Here is an 18,628-nt window from a genome sequence, read left to right on the forward strand (position 1 = left end):
GTTGAAAGTTAATCTGTGGCTAGTCGTAAATTGTGTTTTGGCCCATCTTTCAACTTTTTGCATTCGTGTGACAAATTCGGAAGATAGCGAGCATTCTAACCAAGAAATAAATAAAACTTGCATGCACTAACGATTATAATTCTGATACATACATACATCCATACAAATATACATATTTCGAATTATAAATCCATAAGTGAATCGCTTTGGACCAAAATCAAATAAATATTTGTCGGCATCCTGGTTGTTCAAAAAATAAAATCGCTGGAACGGTGCAAGCGTTGCCGCTGCCTAAACGCTTGTTCGTTTTTTGGTGTTTGAGCTTGGCGTGTGGATTAGGATTCCTTAAATTAATTCCTCAATTCATTTAAATAACTCCCCTAAACTGCTTGCGTTCAGCTTATTCCTCTCGTTGGTGATTATTTTTAAATTTAATAAATTTAAAAACAAATTTTTGTATACATTTACATACATAGAATTTAAACAAAAAAAAACAAAATAAATTAAATTATAAACTCTTCGATACCAAAAAAAAAAAAATGCCAAAATCTGAAAGTAACAACAAGGACATCGAAGAGTTGAAAACCCAACGAGATGGACATATGAGGAGTATAGAGCGAACGCAAAGATATTTAAATGAAGGTCGATTCTCTTTAAATACGGTTGAGTTAGAATGTCGATTAGAAATCCTAAATACGCACATTGAAAATGCTTCGCTTATACAGAATAAAATTGAAGCGAAAGATGGAGAAGATGAGTACCGCGAAGAGTTAGAAGAGACTGCGATAATAGCAAAATCGTTGCTAATTTCCCTAATTGTAATTCTGCTCCGCCGGTAACGCGCACACCCCAATGCCATTTGCCAAGCCTCGCTCTTCCAACCTTTAGCGGAAAACATTCCGAATTTAAAAATTTTATAAGCCTTTTCGAAACTTTTGTTGACAAAGATGACACGCTGCACGGTATGGAAAAATTTAACCATCTAATATCGTGTTTGGCTGGAGACGCGCTAGGGACAGTCAGGGCATTCCAATTTACAGCGAATAATTATCCAAAAGCCCTGGCGGGTGTACGATAATGATTGTTTAATTTTTTTGACAATATATCGACACTGTTTAATCTGCCAAAGATTTCCCAGCCATCAGCTACAGCCTTGAGAAACCTGATCGACACAGTCACAGCGCTGTACGATTCTCTTTTGTCCATTGGGAATGACAAACGTATTACGAATGCCATCCTTATCCATCTAGTAATGGGCAAACAGCAATCGTGAGCGTCCAAATAAAAGTGGCGAATTAGTTTTGGCTCGAGCATTGCTCGATTCTGGTACACAAGTAAATTTTGTGACCGATGAGCTCGCTCAGAGACTTCAGATTAAGAGAGAGGACGTGTGTTTGAGCTTGCGGGGCATTGGTGGAACTAATGCTCAAGCAAACAAGAAATTTCACACGATAGTTAAGTCGCGAGTGGGTAGCAGTCAATTGTCGTCCGAATTTTATGTACTAAAAAATATTTCTGGCTATCATCCGGATCAAACGGTGAACACCAGCGGCTGGAGGGTGCCTGAAAATATTCAATTGGCAGATTAATTCTTCTTCAAGCCCCAAAAAATAGATATGCTTATAGGCGCACCCTCGTTCTTTGAACTATTGTCAGTCGGCCAGATAAAGCAAAGGCCTGAGTTTCCCATTTTGCAAATAAACAGTGCTCGGCTGGATAGTGTCAGGGAGATGTGCCTCAGAAAAAATAAAAAATACGGAAAAGTTGGTACATCTCAGCTGCCAGGAGGAAGTGTTGGTCAATCAACACAACCCTGCGAAAATTTTGGTCTGTGGAGGACTTGCCGCCCAAGGCCAAGGTCCATACTCCTGAGCAGCAACTTTGTGAGCAACACTTTGAGAAAAATACTCAAAGATTGTTGTGCGGGAGATTTTCGGTTCGTCTGCCGTTCAAATCTGACCCAAACATACTTGGTTCATCATATGAAGTTGCGAAACGTAGATTTTTGTCGCTTGAAAGAAGATTATCCAAAGATCCTTCTTTAAAAAAGATGTATCTGGAATTCATGAAAGAATATGAAGCGATGGGCCATATGTCTTCCACTAACAATAAAATTCCAGTCAGTTCGCACTATTTCATTCCGCAGCAATGCGTGCTGCGACCTCAAAGCACCTCGACAAAGTTGAGAGTGGTATTCTACGCCTCGAGCCGTACATCGACGCAGGTCGCGTTGAATGACATCTTGATGGTGGGCCCCACCATTCAAGAGGAGCTGTATTCGACCCTGCTTCGGATCAGACTGCACAAGTTTGCGCTTGCAGCAGACGTAAAAAAGATGTATCGTCAAGTAGTGGTTGACGAAGCTGACCGAAACTTTCAGCTCATAGTGTGGAGACTCTCTAAAAATCTTCAAACTGAACACCGTGACTTATGGAGCTTCGCCAGCACCCTGTCTGGCGATTAGGTGATTAATGCGGCTTAGAGAGATCGCGCAAGATTCGAGTCCAAAAGCCGCCAAGTACATTCAGAATGACTTTTATGTTGACGATTTGTTGACTGGCGCCAGAAGCGTTGAGGACCTGTTAAGCCTTCGAGACGAAGTTTCTTCGAAAGTCAGACTGGGACGAGTCGCTGCCGATGCACCTGCAAACATCTTAGGAAGCTTTTAAGGGCGCGCTGTTGCAGCTGCCCAAAATCAAGGTAACGCGATTCGTTCATACAGACGCCAAAGTCCCGGCAGATGTACATGGTTTCGCTGACGCTTCCATGCAAGCATATGGAGCGTTCGCACTAGTACCGCTGAAGATTTAAAAGTATCTGTATTAACAGCGAAGTCCAAAGTAGCTACCCTTAAGACGAAAACTTTGCCCCGCCTGGAGTTGTGCGCAACTCAGCTTCTTGCGGATCTTTATAATCGTGTATGGCCATTCCTTAATTTTCCGATTACAAAAGTGTTTCTCTGGACGGATTCGGAGATCACTTTGCATTGGACCAAAACGCATCCTTCGTCCTTGTCGGTTTTTGTCTCAAACCGAGTTGCGAAGATTCAAGAGTGGTCGGAAAAGTCAATCTGGCGACATGTCCCCACGAAAGTAAACCCAGCGGACATCGTGTCACGGGGATGTGACGTTGAGCTTCCATTTGGTTAGCTTTGCCAATCTAGCGGGACTTTTAGCAAAAGTTGAACTATTTGAAGTCAATGAGCTTTAAGCAGCACTTTTAGAAATGTTCAACTATTACGAAAACAGGCACAAAACAAAACAATCAATTTTTTTTGGAAGATAACGGTTTTAAAAGTTGGACTTTAGAATTGCATGCAAAATTGCACTGGGAAGCGAGTAACAGTTGACAAAGTTTAGTCTTATCAATTGCATCGCGTGATCAGTGGGAGCAGCCAAAAGTTTTTTTCCCAGAAACTTTAGACAATTTTTATTTCACTTTCAAAAACAACAACATTTTTTTGGGACAAAAATTTTTTTTTCTATTTTCTATTTAGAAATGAGTGAAATAAGCCGTGCTGCATTCTTTGAGGTTTGGTCGAAAAACATAAAAACCACTCAGCGAGACGCTCTTGTAATGCACGCAGTGATGGTGTTTGGAAATGACATTGATCACTCCAAATTGAAACTACACAGTCTTTTGAGTTTCAAAACCGATTTGAGAAACCTAGGAGATAAAGCCATGTTTTTTCTCATAATGCACATTAATATTAAATGGCGAAGACTGTCGCATTGATGTCATTGCTTCCACCTCAAGTACAAGAGGAAGGTCACAAAAAGCCTTTTCTGAGTGTTGTTCTAAAACACAAAAAAGGAAAAGCCAAGAATTGTTGCCAACGATAGATGAGGATTAATTGCTATCAGCTACACATAAAGTTTGAATTGTTACCATTTAATACAAAAAAATCTTAAAAATATAAACCAAATTTTTTTTGTTTTTGTTATCAATTATTTTTAATATCGAAGTTACAGCTTAAAACGTGAGCATATAACCAAAACTCAACATTTTCAAATAAAAACAAGAGAGAACGCTATAGTCGAGTGCCTCGACTATTAGATACCCGTTACTCAGCTAAACAACTTAATAGAAATATGCCTTCTTATATGTTTTTCGCCGCTTGATTTTTACCCAGGGATCTCTTTCTAGAAGAGGCTTTCTAGAACTTTCAATTCTGCCTAGAACATCTTCCGTCTCTCTCTAGCGCAGGTGAATGCACTTGTGAAAAACGTATACGAGCAAAAAGAGACAAAATGCGCGCCCCATTTCAAAAATTTTAAAATTTGCATTAACATAATGTGAATTAGAGTGACCACAGAAAAAAAGGCAGATTTTTTCCAATGCCATTTCCTAGATGGCGCTAGTGTATATTGTATTGCGCCATCTACCGCCAGATATTGGTACTACTGGTCATGAAAGGCGGAAATGTAGGCGCTGGCCAGGTTTAAGCGTTTATTGGGTTTGTGGGCGTTAGAGTGGGCGTGGAAATTTTTTACTTGGCCAATCGATAGGTATTGACGAAACGAATACATATCAGTTACTATTTTCATAATAGCTTCAAAACTGTGGGCGTTAAAGGGGGCTTGTGGGCGTTAGAAGGGGCGTGGCACCTTTTTGAAACAAACTTGCGCTGCGTAGGAGCTCCTAGAATATTCATGCAAAATGCCAATCTTCTAGCTTTTATAGTTTCCGAGATCTCAGCGTTCATACGGACAGACAGACAGACAGACGGACAGACAGACGGACATGGCTAGATCGACTCGGCTAGTGATCCTGATCAAGAATATATATACTTTATGGGGTCGGAAACGCTTCCTTCTAGCTGTTACATACTTTTGCACGAATACAATATACCCTTTTACTCTACGAGTAACGGGTATAAAAACCAAGTGGCCTCCAAAAATTGAAAACAACATTTTTTAGGTTGGCGAAAATTAGAACAAAAAATACGAAAATAGTTAAAAGTTTCGAACATTTTTTTTTTAATGTTTGTTGGGGTTTTATTAAAAAAAAACAGTCGCTCATTTTGTTATGTCCAACATAATCTTTGGGCTTAATAGAATATTCACTCCAAATTTGAAGCCTATATCTTTAAAAATACTACTCCTACTGATTTAAGTCCCCCTAGATTGGCAAAATCTTACACTGTGGGCCGTCTTGTTTGCTCGATGCAGAAAAAGATAGGCCTGTAAATCGACACTTCGACGTACCTGCTGATGTCGCGTCGATGGAATTACGCAAATCAGCATTGCCTCAGAAAGTAGAATACTTTTCGTCGCACATAAGGCCTCTAAGAGTTTTCGTGTGGATCTTTCGGTTGTAAGTCTCTCGAGCTCTTGTAAGTCTGTTGCGAGAAAATATATGGTTGGTTAATGCGCATGAAGTTTTCCGCAGAATTATGGGGAGCTTGCAATCATTTGAATTTTTGTGGCCCATTTAACACAACGTATAGTATCCGTTTAAGCCACCGTACAAATCAAACGTGGCAATGTTTGTATGTTTTGCGTCCAAAACGGTCCACTTAGAGTTAGTGTTTGACCTCACCACTGATGCGTTTTAAATGGCATTCCAAAGGTTCGTGAGTCGATGCGGGATTCCGGAGAAGGTGTGGTGCCACAACCCAACGAACTTCGTCGGAGCCGATCGCCACATGAGAGAGTTCCGGGCCCGTCTCACAGTGTAACTTTTAACTATTTTCCTATTTTTTGTTATAATTTTTGCCAATCTAAAAAAATTTGGTTTCGGAGACAACTTTTTTTTTTTTTGGAAATGTTGGATTTTGATTATATGCTAATGTTTTTAGCTGTTACTTCGATGTTATAAGCTGAACAGCTGCAAATAAAGTTTTCTTATAAATATAATTGATAACAAAAACAAAAAAAGTTTGGATTATATTTTAAAGTTTTTTTTTGTAAATGGTAAAACTTAAAACTTCAAAATTTTACTTGCTAGTCCGACTCCGAATAAAAGTTGGGACACATCTTCTGGAAGCTCTAAATGTCTAGTTTTTGGTGGTGCTCGCCAACTTGCTATAAATGGTTCGGATGATATCAGTAACCTGTTCATGAGATCAGTATTTGTGTGTACGAGATCATAACATGATTACAATTTTGGTCAATTTTTTACTGTCTATCATAAAGACAAGTGCTTGATCTGATAAAAGGCGTTCTGAAGTGCCATTAGAAAATTATTAAGCTTTACTAATTATAGTTCCTAATACTAATTTATAGTTAATTCATTAATTATTTTACCTGAATCCCGTTTTCTTTCCGCCCGCAAAACCTGTTCTGCGGCTGTACTGTGGCTCATCTATCGTTGACAACAATTCTTGGCTTTTCCTATTTTGTGTTTTAGGACATCACTCAGAAAAGGCTTTTTGTGCCCTCGCCCTCCTTCTTGTACTTGAGGTGGAAGCAATGACATCAATGACAACTTGCATTATGAGCAAGATACCTTGCTTTATCTCTCCTAGATTTCTGAAATCTGTTTTGAAACTCAAAAGACAGTTTACTCATGTTTAGTTTCAATTTGGAGTGATCAATGTCATTGACAAACACCATCACTGCGTGCATTACAAGAGCGTCTCGCTGAGGAGTTTTTATGTTTTTTGACCAAACCTCAAAAAAAGCAGCACGGCTTATTTCACTCATTTCTAAATTGAAGGTCTTTGGGCAAAATATGGCAAGATTTTATTTTGGAATCTGAATCAGAATGAATGCCTGTGAATGATGTATGTTCTGGTTGGATAGAAAACGTGGCACTTTTTTCAAATAAAGAAAAAAAAACTTTTTTAATCCAAAAAAATGTTTTTTGTTTTTGAAAGTGGATTACAAAATTGTCCAAAATTTCTGGAAAAAATAACTTTTGGCTGCTCTCACTGATCACGCGATGCAATTGATAAGACTAAACTTTGTCAACAGCAACAGCAACAGCTCGCTTCCAAGTGCAAACTTGCTTGCATTTCTTTCTTTCCCACTTTTAAAACCGTTATCTTCCAAAAAAAAATTTTTTGTTTCGTTTTGAGCCAGTTTTTGTAATAGTTGAACATTTCTAAAAGTGCTACTTAAAGCACATCGACTTCAAAAATAGTTCAACTTTTGCTAAAAGTCCCCCTAGATTGGCAAAATCGTACACTGTGCATCTGGAGGAGCAGGGAGGCGGTATCCCAACATTCGCATCAAGAAAAGGATGCGAGTCCGTCAGAGCACCTCCCTTCGGCGGACTTTGGGAGGAAGGTGTGAAGTCTGCAAAGCACATGTTCCTTCGGACGGTCGGCGAAGACATCCTGACCGCGGAGGAACTCGGAACCTCACCAGCGTGGAGGCCGTTCTCAACTCCAGGCCCCTCGGAGCGATCAGCACAGATCCCAACGATGCCGAAGCCCTAAGCCTAGGCCTTCTCCTGATCGGCGGGCCCCTCCTAGCTCCACCCTCAGCAGCGCTCCCGGACCAAGTCAGGCCAACCTGCTTACGACGATGGCGCTGTGCCTCGTGTCTCAGGCACAGGTTTTGGCAGCGATGGTTCCGGGACGTCTCCAGCCTCCAGGCGAAAAGCAAGTGGCACCAGGAGGTCCCAAACGTCGCCGTGGGAGCTCTCGTCGTCGTCGCCGAGGACAATCTTCCGCAGCAGCAGTGGATGATCGGGCGGATCGTGGCGGTGCAGGTCGGCGCTGACGGCAAGGTCCGAGTGGCGGACGTGAGGAGGAAGGATGCGACGTATCGGCGAGCGGTTCATAGACTGGCCTTGCTGACTGTGGCGTGCTGAAGACGGCGGTCCTTCAGAGGGGGCGGTGCTCGCGCATTTTGCGTTTTAATGAAAATGTTGGATAGTGTAAGACGGGAGCGGGAGCGCAATAAAGCTTTCGATCGCTCTCGCAAATTCGCCCCTTCTTTCGCCCCGTAGTTAAGCTAGGCTTAAGCGTTATACAATGAAATTAAAGAATTAGTTGTTATATGAACTTTTTGGGCACACTTTGGGCACAAGAAGACTTTTGGGAAAGTTTCATCGCAATAGCTTTAAAACTGAGATACGGATAGACGGACAGACTGACAGACGGACAGACGGACATGGCTAGATGGACTCGCCTATTTATGCTGATCAAGAATATATATACTTTATATGGTCGGAAACGTCTCCTCACTACCGAAAAAAACACTTACATTTCCTAACGGTTGACTAATGATCAAACTATTAGTATATAATGTTGCTTACCTTATTGGCGTTTTTCCAGGCGTCCTCTAAAACCTTTGGATGTGTCCAAATCTGTTTAAATTTTGACATTACATTTTTGCTTACATTTCATTTGACATACCTACTTTTCGTAGAACAGTATAATCCGTTATAAGACTTTTTCCGCGACTAACACCACGCCCTGCTATTGCATCCAATATATATTCATAGAGGGTATTCTAAAAGGAGACGTAAGGTAATATGTTAATAATAATATCGCAAAAGAGCAAGACAACAAATTAATTTAAGAGAAAGAGCGGTAAAGGGGTACATTTTGAAAATTGGAGCTGTTGCGGGCCGGTATGAATAAAAGCCTTCTTGTATTAGCCTAGTTGTATTCTTCTAGAATACGCATGAAATGTGGTGGTCAATAACAAGATTTAGGAGGACTCTCCAAAATAAATATATTTCTTACGGTCTCTCTTACGGTCTTGGGGACTTTGTAGGTGTACTAGAAAGCTCGAGATATACACGTTTGCGACTAGTGGCCATGTAAAAAAGGCAAAATAAGAACTACCACTGCAAGAACAGCAGAGCTGAAAAGGAAGGTCAGAGATTCAAATGTGCCATCCCTTCACCTTCAACCCTGATGGCCCTTATAATCCAACGTTTCGATGATTAGGCTTTACAGATGCAGGGATCTGAGAAGCGAATCAAATCGTTCCTGCAGGGGAACTGGCCGCTGCAAATTCATTAATAACTGATCTTAAAAAGAGTGTTCTGGAACTGGAATGAGGGAGGATGGCTTGAAAAGACCTCACTGCTAAATTCAAAAACCTATCCAACAATTTTGCAAATAGCCTACGGGTCCAAGTCAATAATGATGTCACAAGCTAACTACGAATAAATGGTATCCCCATCGTACAGGATGAGAATCTGAGATCCGTTTTGAACTCGCTTTGCTTTTCACTTGGAATAACGTCAGCCCTTAGGACCAAATCTATATTCAGAATACGAAGCAAAATCCCAAACGCTTTGCTAGATCCTGTAATCCTCGTAATGCTGGAAAGCATCCGTGATAAAGCAACATTACTTCGAGAAATCGGCGTCTTTCGGCGTGAACATAAACAACCTCTTAATCTCCAGCTTTGGGCTTTGATGCTGGTACTCCGTACTACGTTAATATATTGTATTCGTGCAAAAGTATGTAACAGCTAGAAGGAAGCGCTTCCGACCCTATAAAGTATATATATTCTTGATTAGGGTCACTAGTCGAGTCCGGCTTTCCGTCTGTATGAACGCTGAGATCTCGGAAACTACAAAGGCTAGAAGGTTGAGATTTCCCACACATAATCTTGGGCTTCCTAGGCAACGCAAGTTTACTGAGCGCCACGCCCCCTCTAACGCCCACAATCGCCCACTAACGATTTTAAAATGTGTCTCGCGCACACACCCTTAAAGACTTCCGAGAAGTATAAATGCAATTTTGTTGTGTATATTTATATCTATCGAAATGTAAAAGACATTTTTCAAATCGGACCATTCATTAAAAAGTTATGCGCAATCACGCTGGACCTCGTGCGCTGCTTGCTATAATTCGTCATCAGTACTGGCCGGTCGGCGGGCGCAAGTTAGTGGCAAGCGTAGTAAACAAATGCATCAGAAGTTTAAGGCCAAGCCGCGTTTACTCCAGCACATTATGACAGACCTCCCCAAGGAAAGATTGAATGACGGATCGTATGCTTTTATGATCACCGGAGTAGATTTCTGTGGCCCTTTTTTTTACAAAAGCGAAGTGCGCTTTCTGCCGCAAATAAAATTCTACATCTGGGTGTTCATCTGCTTCGCAACTAAGGCCATACACCGGGAACTGGTGCAGAATTTGTGTACACCTGCTTTTATTAGCGCCCTTCAGCGGTTTATTTCTACTAGATGCCGACCCAGAGAAATCTGGTCTGACAATGCGGCTAACTTCGTGGGAGTCAGTAACCAGCTTAAGCGTTTAAAGGAGTTATCCATGAGCGATACGCATCAGAAGGTAATACAAGACTTCTGTGTAGCGGATCAAATCTCCTCCTCCTCGCTCTCCGCACTTTGGTGGGCTGTGGGAGGCCGCGTTAGGTACCACTTCTATCGCTCAGCTTCCAGCTCGATCCTCAGTTTCGATGACTTACGTACCCTAGTTTGCCATATTACTTCAATCGTAAACTCACGACCATTTATTTCTATTATTCCAGAGCATCCAGACGACTTGGATGTACTGACACCCGCTCATTTTTTGGGCACAACTCCACCCAAATCTCTGGCAATTCCCGACCTCTCTGGCTTAAACTTCAATCGCCTTGATCGTTGGCAAAGATCTTCAAAGATCTATCTTCAACAGTCATTTTAGTCCCGCTGGAAGGAGGAGTACCTCACCCTCTTACAAGAGAGGTCTAAATGGAAATCAAACCAACCTGGACTTGCTGTCGGTGATATAGTCCTAATCAAGAACGAGAACTTACCGCCTCTTAGTTGGGCATTAGCAAGGCTGAGCAAGCTAATCGTCGGAGCTGATGGCGTTGCAAGAGTTGCTGAGCTTAAGACCGCACTGAGCACCACAACTTGGGCTGTTGCCAAGCTGTGTCTGCTGCCTAAGATGGATGTTGGAGACCCGTGCCCTCCAACGGGGGGTGTATGTCCAGCGCTTAGCTAGACCGCGCTACACAGCTGCGCTTCCTTAGAGTGAGAGCAAGAGCGCCGATCGGCTGATCGGCTGCGTCCAATCGTAATTTCAGTTCGTTTTCTAACATTCTCTTTTTCGTTTCGCATGCAAACGGCAAGCAATTGCCCTGCCGTCTTTGCAATCATTGAATTGAACTCATAAAAACTTTGTATATTCGCCAAAAAACAACGAATACTTATATTGTTAGTTCGGACAATTTCTTTGTATTTAATGGTTTAATTATTGGATTCTAGAGCGCCGTACTGGCCAATAGTGTGTAATGGGTAACCTTTAAAAAAAATATAGGCAAGATGGAATTCTCGGGTATAGCCGGCACGTATGATATTTCTCCGGCTTCACTGGCTCGTCGGCAAATGGGGGGGGATGTTATAATTGCTATACCACGAGGCCTACTACCTTATTATTAAATTAAAACGTGCAAAAACGAACCAAAAAAATGCTAAACCGGACGGAGAGAACAAGTTACACGTATGATAGCTAGAAGGACATGCAAAGAAAATACGGATATCGGAGAGGGTCCGCTGATCTTGTTGCGGCCCAATATGCCCACCCAACCTTGGCCACGAAGTTCCACTTTAAACTTATTCATGGCCCCTTTTGTTTTATGGGGTTAGGGGTTAGTTAGCGGGGATCAAGAAATAGTTATTTAAACAAACATTATAATAATTTATTATAGACTAAAAATTACAATATAAAATTTCATATCTTTTTCCGGGTTTTCCCAATATTGATAACTCATAAATTTAAATATAATTTTTTAAATTGTTACGTTTTAAAATGTACTTTTACGATTAAGTTCTTCCAGAAATTCAAAACAACAAAACCACTTTGTTTACCATCTGATTTAATTTCGCTTTTATATATCGCTGTTAATTAGCAGTTTTAGTTATGTTAGCTAAGGTAAACAAAGGGTTTTCTGTTCCCATGTTATCGTTGGCAAACAGTGGCTTTACATAAACGCGAATGGAAAAAAAACACCCAAGCGAAAATTCAACTTCTCAAAAATGGTTTCAAAATATAAAAATTTAACAAGTTCACTCACATTCAATTCGGCTCCAACGTAGAAAGCGCTTCCCAGAGGTTGTTGCTGTTGCTGCTTGTTGGGAGGGTTTATAAGTATATTATTTTTAACAATTTATTTAATACAAGTTTTTTTTTTTCCACACTCGCACCGTTCAACGCGCACCGAGGCCCTTGGGACATTTTTTTTGTAATAAGAAGACTCAAACTATACACTAAAAATTAATTAATCTCACGTAACTACCCACTATCTATTCTAATTCCCTTTCGCCCATGCTCCAACGTTCGGTCATTGCTCTCTCCAGTAACTTCTGAGCTATGCTTTCTCTCCCTCTAACGCATACTCTTTTGGGGAGCCACTCTCTCACTGGTTCAAGTCCGGGCTACTTCCCTCTCACTGTTCGCTCACTGATCCCTTCTCATGTTACCCGATGGAAACTTTTTCAACGGCCAAACGAGTGCACCAAATTTGAATTTCCAACCGGAAATGGCCTTTAGATTGGTAGATTGGGCTTTCCCGGGGCGGTTCTGGCGTTTTCTCGTATTTTTCAGCCATCAGGTTACGTAATCACTCTGGGGTTACTCCGAGGGGTTAGGGACGAACATTGGGTACCGATATTAATTTCTCGGCTCGCACATATTTCTACGGATCACTACTGCTCGCTTGGCATGCACAGACTAATTTCAACCCCCAAACGTCCCAATGGCCTTTTTGCGCACGCGCGTTTCTCTTAAATCGGGCTTAAACCAGCAGCATTGGGGACGACGACGTCAGCTGCTCGCGTTTAGATTTTACTGCTCTTCTTCTTCACCAGGTTGGTAGTCGCTGCTCTCTCTGGCTATTATTCTCCGGTTTTTTTTCCCCGCTAGTTGCAGTTTGTAACTTTTGCCCAAAAATATGGGTGGCCAAACCTATTCCCAAAAAACAGGACTTAACACTTGCAGGATTACTACTTCTTACGAAAAACTCACCCAGAGGATTTGACCAGAAAAGTGGGGTAGATAAATATTTTTTCTTTTTTTTTTTGGTTTACTTGGCTTTTGGTCGTAGGTATACAGTTTCGGTTAGGATCACCCGCGAACAAGTTAGATATATTTAACCGACTTTTTGGTTAACTAGCGGAAAAATCGAGTTGAAATTATTACTCCGACCTAACGACCTTCTCCGTCCGAGATGTAAAACCAAAAGAAGGTAACCTCGCCCTTCAGCTAGCACGATACCCGACTTTCCCTTTTCCTTTTCCCAGCTACTTGACACTATTCCATGTTAATCTTTGTTTTCTTTGACCTTATCCATATTCTGTAAGGGTCTAACAGAGCTGTTAAATAGATGCTCACTGACACCGTCTCGACTGCAAAGCACTGTATCTTACAGATAAGGTCTAACGGACTTTAGGTCATAGCTTAGTTCTAAGGGTATTTTAGGGGCAGCTACAAGATTCATTACAAAATCCCCCCTACCAAAATCAGACTTGGGGTTGGGTAACAAAACATCCGCAAGACCCACAAGACTGATAAAACGGAGCTGCTATTGACGCAAGTCCTTGGCGTGATAGGTTCCAATGCTTTTCCCCTGCATATCTTCCAGCTCGTAAATAGAGTTTCCTTTCCTTTGTTTGATCCTTGCTTTTACAAACATCGGTCCTAATTTCGCGTTATAACCAGCCTGAAAATTGCTTTGCTTATAGTTTCGCCTATATACTTCCTGGCCAACTTTGTACTGCACCTCTCTGGCTCGCAAGTTATAATGCCGTTCGTTGCGTTCGTTCTGCTTGTTCATCATATCGCATGCTTTCTTCCGTACCAACTCTAAGGAATCTTCCCGATTGAATATGAATGCCCTATCCTCTAATAACCCTAACGATCGTAATAATGGGTAAGTACCACCAGACGTCACCATCTGCTGACCAAATACCATGTAGTAGGGTGTTGTGCCAAGACCAGAATGTACAGAGGAACGAAGCGCACAACATATTTGACTTAGGGTCTCATCCCAATCCTTTTGATCAGGCCGGATGTACGAGCGAATGGCCGCTATTACTGATCGATTAACCCGCTCTGACGCGTTAGCCTGCGGAGCATGCACTGCTGTAAAGGTATGTTTGATTTTATTGTTCCGCAAAAGATTCTGAAAACTGTCAGCTCTGAACTGCGATCCGTTATCGGAGACAATTATTTCCGGCATTCCAAAAGTGAAAAACAAATCATCCCGCAAATATTTAATAACGACGTCAGCAGTCAATTTTTTAACTGCTTTGAGAAAGACAAATTTAGAGTAATGATCTAGAACAATAAAAATAGCGACATTTCCACTTCTTGATCTAGGATACGGACCCAAAAAATCCACATAAAGACGTTGGAAAAACCTGTGCGACTCAGCTGGTTTTCCTATGGGTGGCCTCAAAGTAATATTCGGAGCCTTGGTCATTTTACATTGACTGCAAGCTGCAATGTAATCTTTTACATGCGCAACTAATCCTGGCCAGTAGAAATATCTCCTAATCCTCTCTAATGTTTTATGTACTCCCCCGTGAGATGCTAATGGGTCATCATGTCCCTTGCGCAGGACCTCGGATATCAATTCCTTTGGGAGCCATAACTTCCACGCATACGAGTCATGCAAGAGTTCTCCTTTAGTATGCTCTGAACGTCGATAAAGGAATTTATCCACTATTTTTAGATCCGGAAGTTGATCGATGTTGGCTGCCACGCGGTCCTTTAAGTCCTGGTATTCCGGCGAATCAAAATAAGGGGATTCCAAATCGACTAATAACCCGTTCTGCATATCCACGGCGGCTATATAATCTTCCTGGACGCGTGAAAGCGCATTAGGTACTACGTTTAACTTCCCTTTCCGATGTTCAATATGGAACCTAAAACCCTGCAGTTTTAACGCCCACCTGGCTAATCTAGAATTTAAATCGCCCTGCGTCATTAGCCATTTGAGAGACGCATGATCTGTAATCACAGTGAAATCAAGTCCCTCAACATAAGCTCGAAATTTCTTTATGCTAATGAGTGCGGCTAAACATTCCTGTTCCGTAACAGTGTAGTTACGCTGGGCCCTGTTCAACTTTTTAGACACAAACGCAATCGGCATCTCTTCTCCTTGCTCGGTTTTTTGGACCAACACCCCTCCTACTCCAGTTTTACTCGCATCGCAATGAATATAAAATGGGCGAGTAAAGTCAGGACTACGCAAAACTGGAGCGGTAGAAAGCATCGTTTTCAGGATTCCGAATGCCTCTTTTCCCTCAGCTGACATTACAAATTTTTGTTTTGGTTTTAACAGGTCGGTCAACGGGGCTGCTACTGCTGCGAAATTATTTATAAACTTCCTGTACCATCCTGCTAAGCCCAAGAAACTTCTTAGAGATTTTAATGTTGTTGGCAAGGGAAAATTGGAGATAGCTGAGATTTTTTCGGGATCTGTGCGGATTCCACCTTCTCCGATAATGTGACCCAAATACTTCACAGAACGCTTGCAAAAATGACTTTTCCCAATATTTATTGTCAATCCAGCTTTTTCGATGTGTCCTGCCACCGTGTGCAAAACCTTTAAATGGTTTTCAAAATTTTCGGAAATCACAAGCAAGTCATCGAGATAAACAAAAACTTCATTTCTGAGAGAAGCTGGGATTACCCTATCCATAAGTCTGGACATTGTCTGCGGCGCATTACAAAGGCCAAAGGGCATGACCTTGTAATGATAAAGAGGCCTCCCTGGGACTGTAAAAGCAGTCTTTCCTCTCGAAGCGGGATCAAGTGGAATCTGCCAGAAGGCATCTTTTAAGTCCAAACTACTTATAAAAACGGCTTTGGGCAATCGGCTGAGAATACCATCAATCTGAGGCAGTGGATAAGCATCCTTTTCAGTTACCGAGTTTACTTTTCGACTATCTAAACAAAGTCTAACTTTCCCTGGCTTCTGGACTAGAACGACTGGCGACGACCATGCACTTTCCGACTCCTCTATTACCCCTAGCTGAAGCATCCTATCGATCTCTGCATAAAGCAGCTCTCTACGGCCGGGGAAACTGGAAAATGCCTCTGTTTGATCGGCTTTGCAGTACCTGTATCTATGGTGTGAGATAACAAACTTGTTTTTCCCAATCCCTTGGCAGCGAAAGACGGAAATTTTTGGATGGTCTTATCTAATTCGGCACTTTGTACTGGGGTAAGGATATGGTGTTCGGATTCAGTTTCCACTTCTTCGATCGCCAGTGGACTTGGCAAAAGATTAAAATTCTCCCAAAAGTCTATGCCAAGATATAGGTCTTGCTTCAGTGACGGTATTATAAATAATTCAATTTCATGTTCAACTCCTTTATATTCTATCTTAGTTCTAAATTTACCAACTATCTTTTGGTTGCTTCCATCCGCCGTACAGGCACTCTTTTAAATGGCTTATTGCTACAAATAAATTCATTAGCTAAATCTCCGCCTATGCAACTCATTGCAGCACCAGTATCTAACAACCCTTCCCTTAATTTTCCCAGAAGATTTACTTCCGCATAAGGCCGCTTATCATTTTTGCTTCGACGAATCGCTCCAATAATCTTGGTGGTTTTCCAAAACTCTTTTAACCGTCGACTGCTACGGGACCCCATACGACGAATTTCTTCCTGGCTGGTAGCGGGATATTTAATGAAGGCATCGAGCCTTCTATGCCAGAACTCGATCGGCTCTTGGCTAAGGGAAGGTTCTTGAATGACTGTCTGCTGTATTTGCTTGCTTAATCCCTCTGAGCTGTTGGATTCGGTGGAACACTGATCGGCTGGCGTGTGGCTGGGGTGTTCCTTGGTGGGTTTTTTGAACACTTAGGACAATAATTTCTGTAGGTGTTTGGCCTACCACAAGTGTAACAAAAGACCTTCATTTTAGAATTACAGTCCTGGTACCTATGTCCTTCTTTATGACAGTTCCAGCATATAAGGGATAGAGCTCCAATTTCTCTCATCTCCTCCTCTTCAAACTCGGACTTATCTTCCATCGCGTCTACTGTTAAGAGCTCTGCTACCTGCCTTTTAAACGGTGCGGCTTTTTGATAGCCATGAGTCTTACGAACCTCTTCCAGAAAACATTCCCGTTTTCTACAGATTTCTCGAAGAGTTTCCATTGAATCCAACGAAATATTTAATATTTCGTGCTGGATCTCAGGACGTAAGTTTCTACGTACTATTTCAATCAACGTTTTATCCGATATAGGCTGACTTAGGCGGTCCACAAGCTTTAGTATCGCATCGTAAAATGCCTCAAAAGTTTCCTTGTCTCTTTGCTTGCGGTCCCTAATCATTTCGCGGATGTCTACATCGGTCCTGGAGTCCCTGAATTGCTTTTTCAGTGCTACACACAGTTCTTGCCAGCGCACTACCCCCACAGCTTTATGATGCCGCCAAAAGAAATCGGCAGCTTTACCCTCGAACAACGTATTAGCATTGCTGCAAGGAAGTGTAAAGTTTCCTTCTAGGGTCTGATGAGTTAACGCCTCAACCCTATAAATAAAACTGTCTACACCCAAAGTATCGCCAGCTCCGGAAAACCGAAGTTTCCAGTTATTCATTATGTGGCCTACTTTGTCGGGCCTTTGAGACAGATCGGACAAATTGCTTCTAGGGGGCGTTGTTCGTGATCCTGATTGGCCAGTATTATCTTGAGGAATAGCTAGCCCTAACAGTTGCTCTAGTGGAACATTGCGGCTAGTATTAGCCGATTGCTGCTGAACCTCTTGTTCTTGCTCTTGCCTGCTACCTAACCGAGCTTCCATATTTGTTTGAATAAGCGTAGCCATTTTCTCTGTCAGCTGCGTTAGTAGATTATTTTGCATCGCTTCTACCGCAGCTGCAATTTCCTCGCTTACGCTACTCATATTAGGATTTTGCTTCGAGCTTGTCCCTGGACAATCTTCCAATGTTTCGGCTAAATTTACTTCGCTTGAAGTACGCGAGAGCGATACGAACAACGATTGCTGACGCGTTTGGAGTGAAAGATTTGTCGGTTGGGATATCTTCTGAGAAATACACCTTTTTTGGCAAACTGGACAGTTTGGCGATGCTGAAAAATGGGTTTTAATGCAGGCTTTGTGAAAATCGTGCCCACACTTTGTTATGTATTTTTCCTGTGTTTCTATAGTACTATGGCAAAGGCTACATATAATAACTGGAGGTGCTACCTCTTCCTCAGGAGTCCGATCTAATCCCATGGATCTCCTTTTTAAATGTGCAGCTAAAATTTCATTTAAACTTCAGCTTTTTAAATTATTTTAAACTCAACTAACTCTTAAATTATTTAAATTAATTTTTTTCGGCAAGTTAATCCAACGATTTTGTATGTAAATATTTGATCTCCCAACTAAACTTTACCACCTTTCCCGTCCACAAAATTTTCCGATTTTCCATTTAAATGCATGTGAAAAATGATTTAAAAAAAAATAGATTTAATGAACCCCTTAAATCGTGGATAGGTGGCAGTCCTGTGAACCATCGCTTCCTATTTCCTACTCGATTCAAAAAGGACATTAACGACAAAGAAGACTATAGATATAGTTCCGCACACTTTACCAATTTGGCCGCAGAATCAGCTGTGGTCAGGTGTACCTTTTCGAAATGTATCTCCTGAATATCCTATGCAACTGATCGCTGTCAAAGTACGCAAATAAAAGAGAAGATGAAAATTTTAAACGCTTTGTTAGACGTGGTCAACGGTTAGCTACTAATA

The 18,628-nt window shown here is 41.6% G+C and overlaps 1 protein-coding gene across 1 annotated transcript in view; it reads right to left on the reverse strand.

Moving 5' to 3' along the window:
* LOC138912734 (transcriptional regulator ATRX homolog) overlaps positions 1-18,628 on the reverse strand; it is a 1,213,613-nt gene that overhangs the window by 540,535 nt on the left and 654,450 nt on the right. The window contains exons 10-11 of the mRNA XM_070213992.1: positions 8,313-8,405; positions 8,209-8,259 (exon numbers count right to left, since the gene is read on the reverse strand). Coding sequence (XP_070070093.1) covers positions 8,209-8,259; positions 8,313-8,405 — 144 coding nt within the window. The remainder of the gene's footprint in view (positions 1-8,208; positions 8,260-8,312; positions 8,406-18,628) is intronic.

This window comes from Drosophila takahashii, chromosome 2R (assembly GCF_030179915.1).
Source record: "Drosophila takahashii strain IR98-3 E-12201 chromosome 2R, DtakHiC1v2, whole genome shotgun sequence".
Classification (NCBI taxonomy): domain Eukaryota; kingdom Metazoa; phylum Arthropoda; class Insecta; order Diptera; family Drosophilidae; genus Drosophila; species Drosophila takahashii.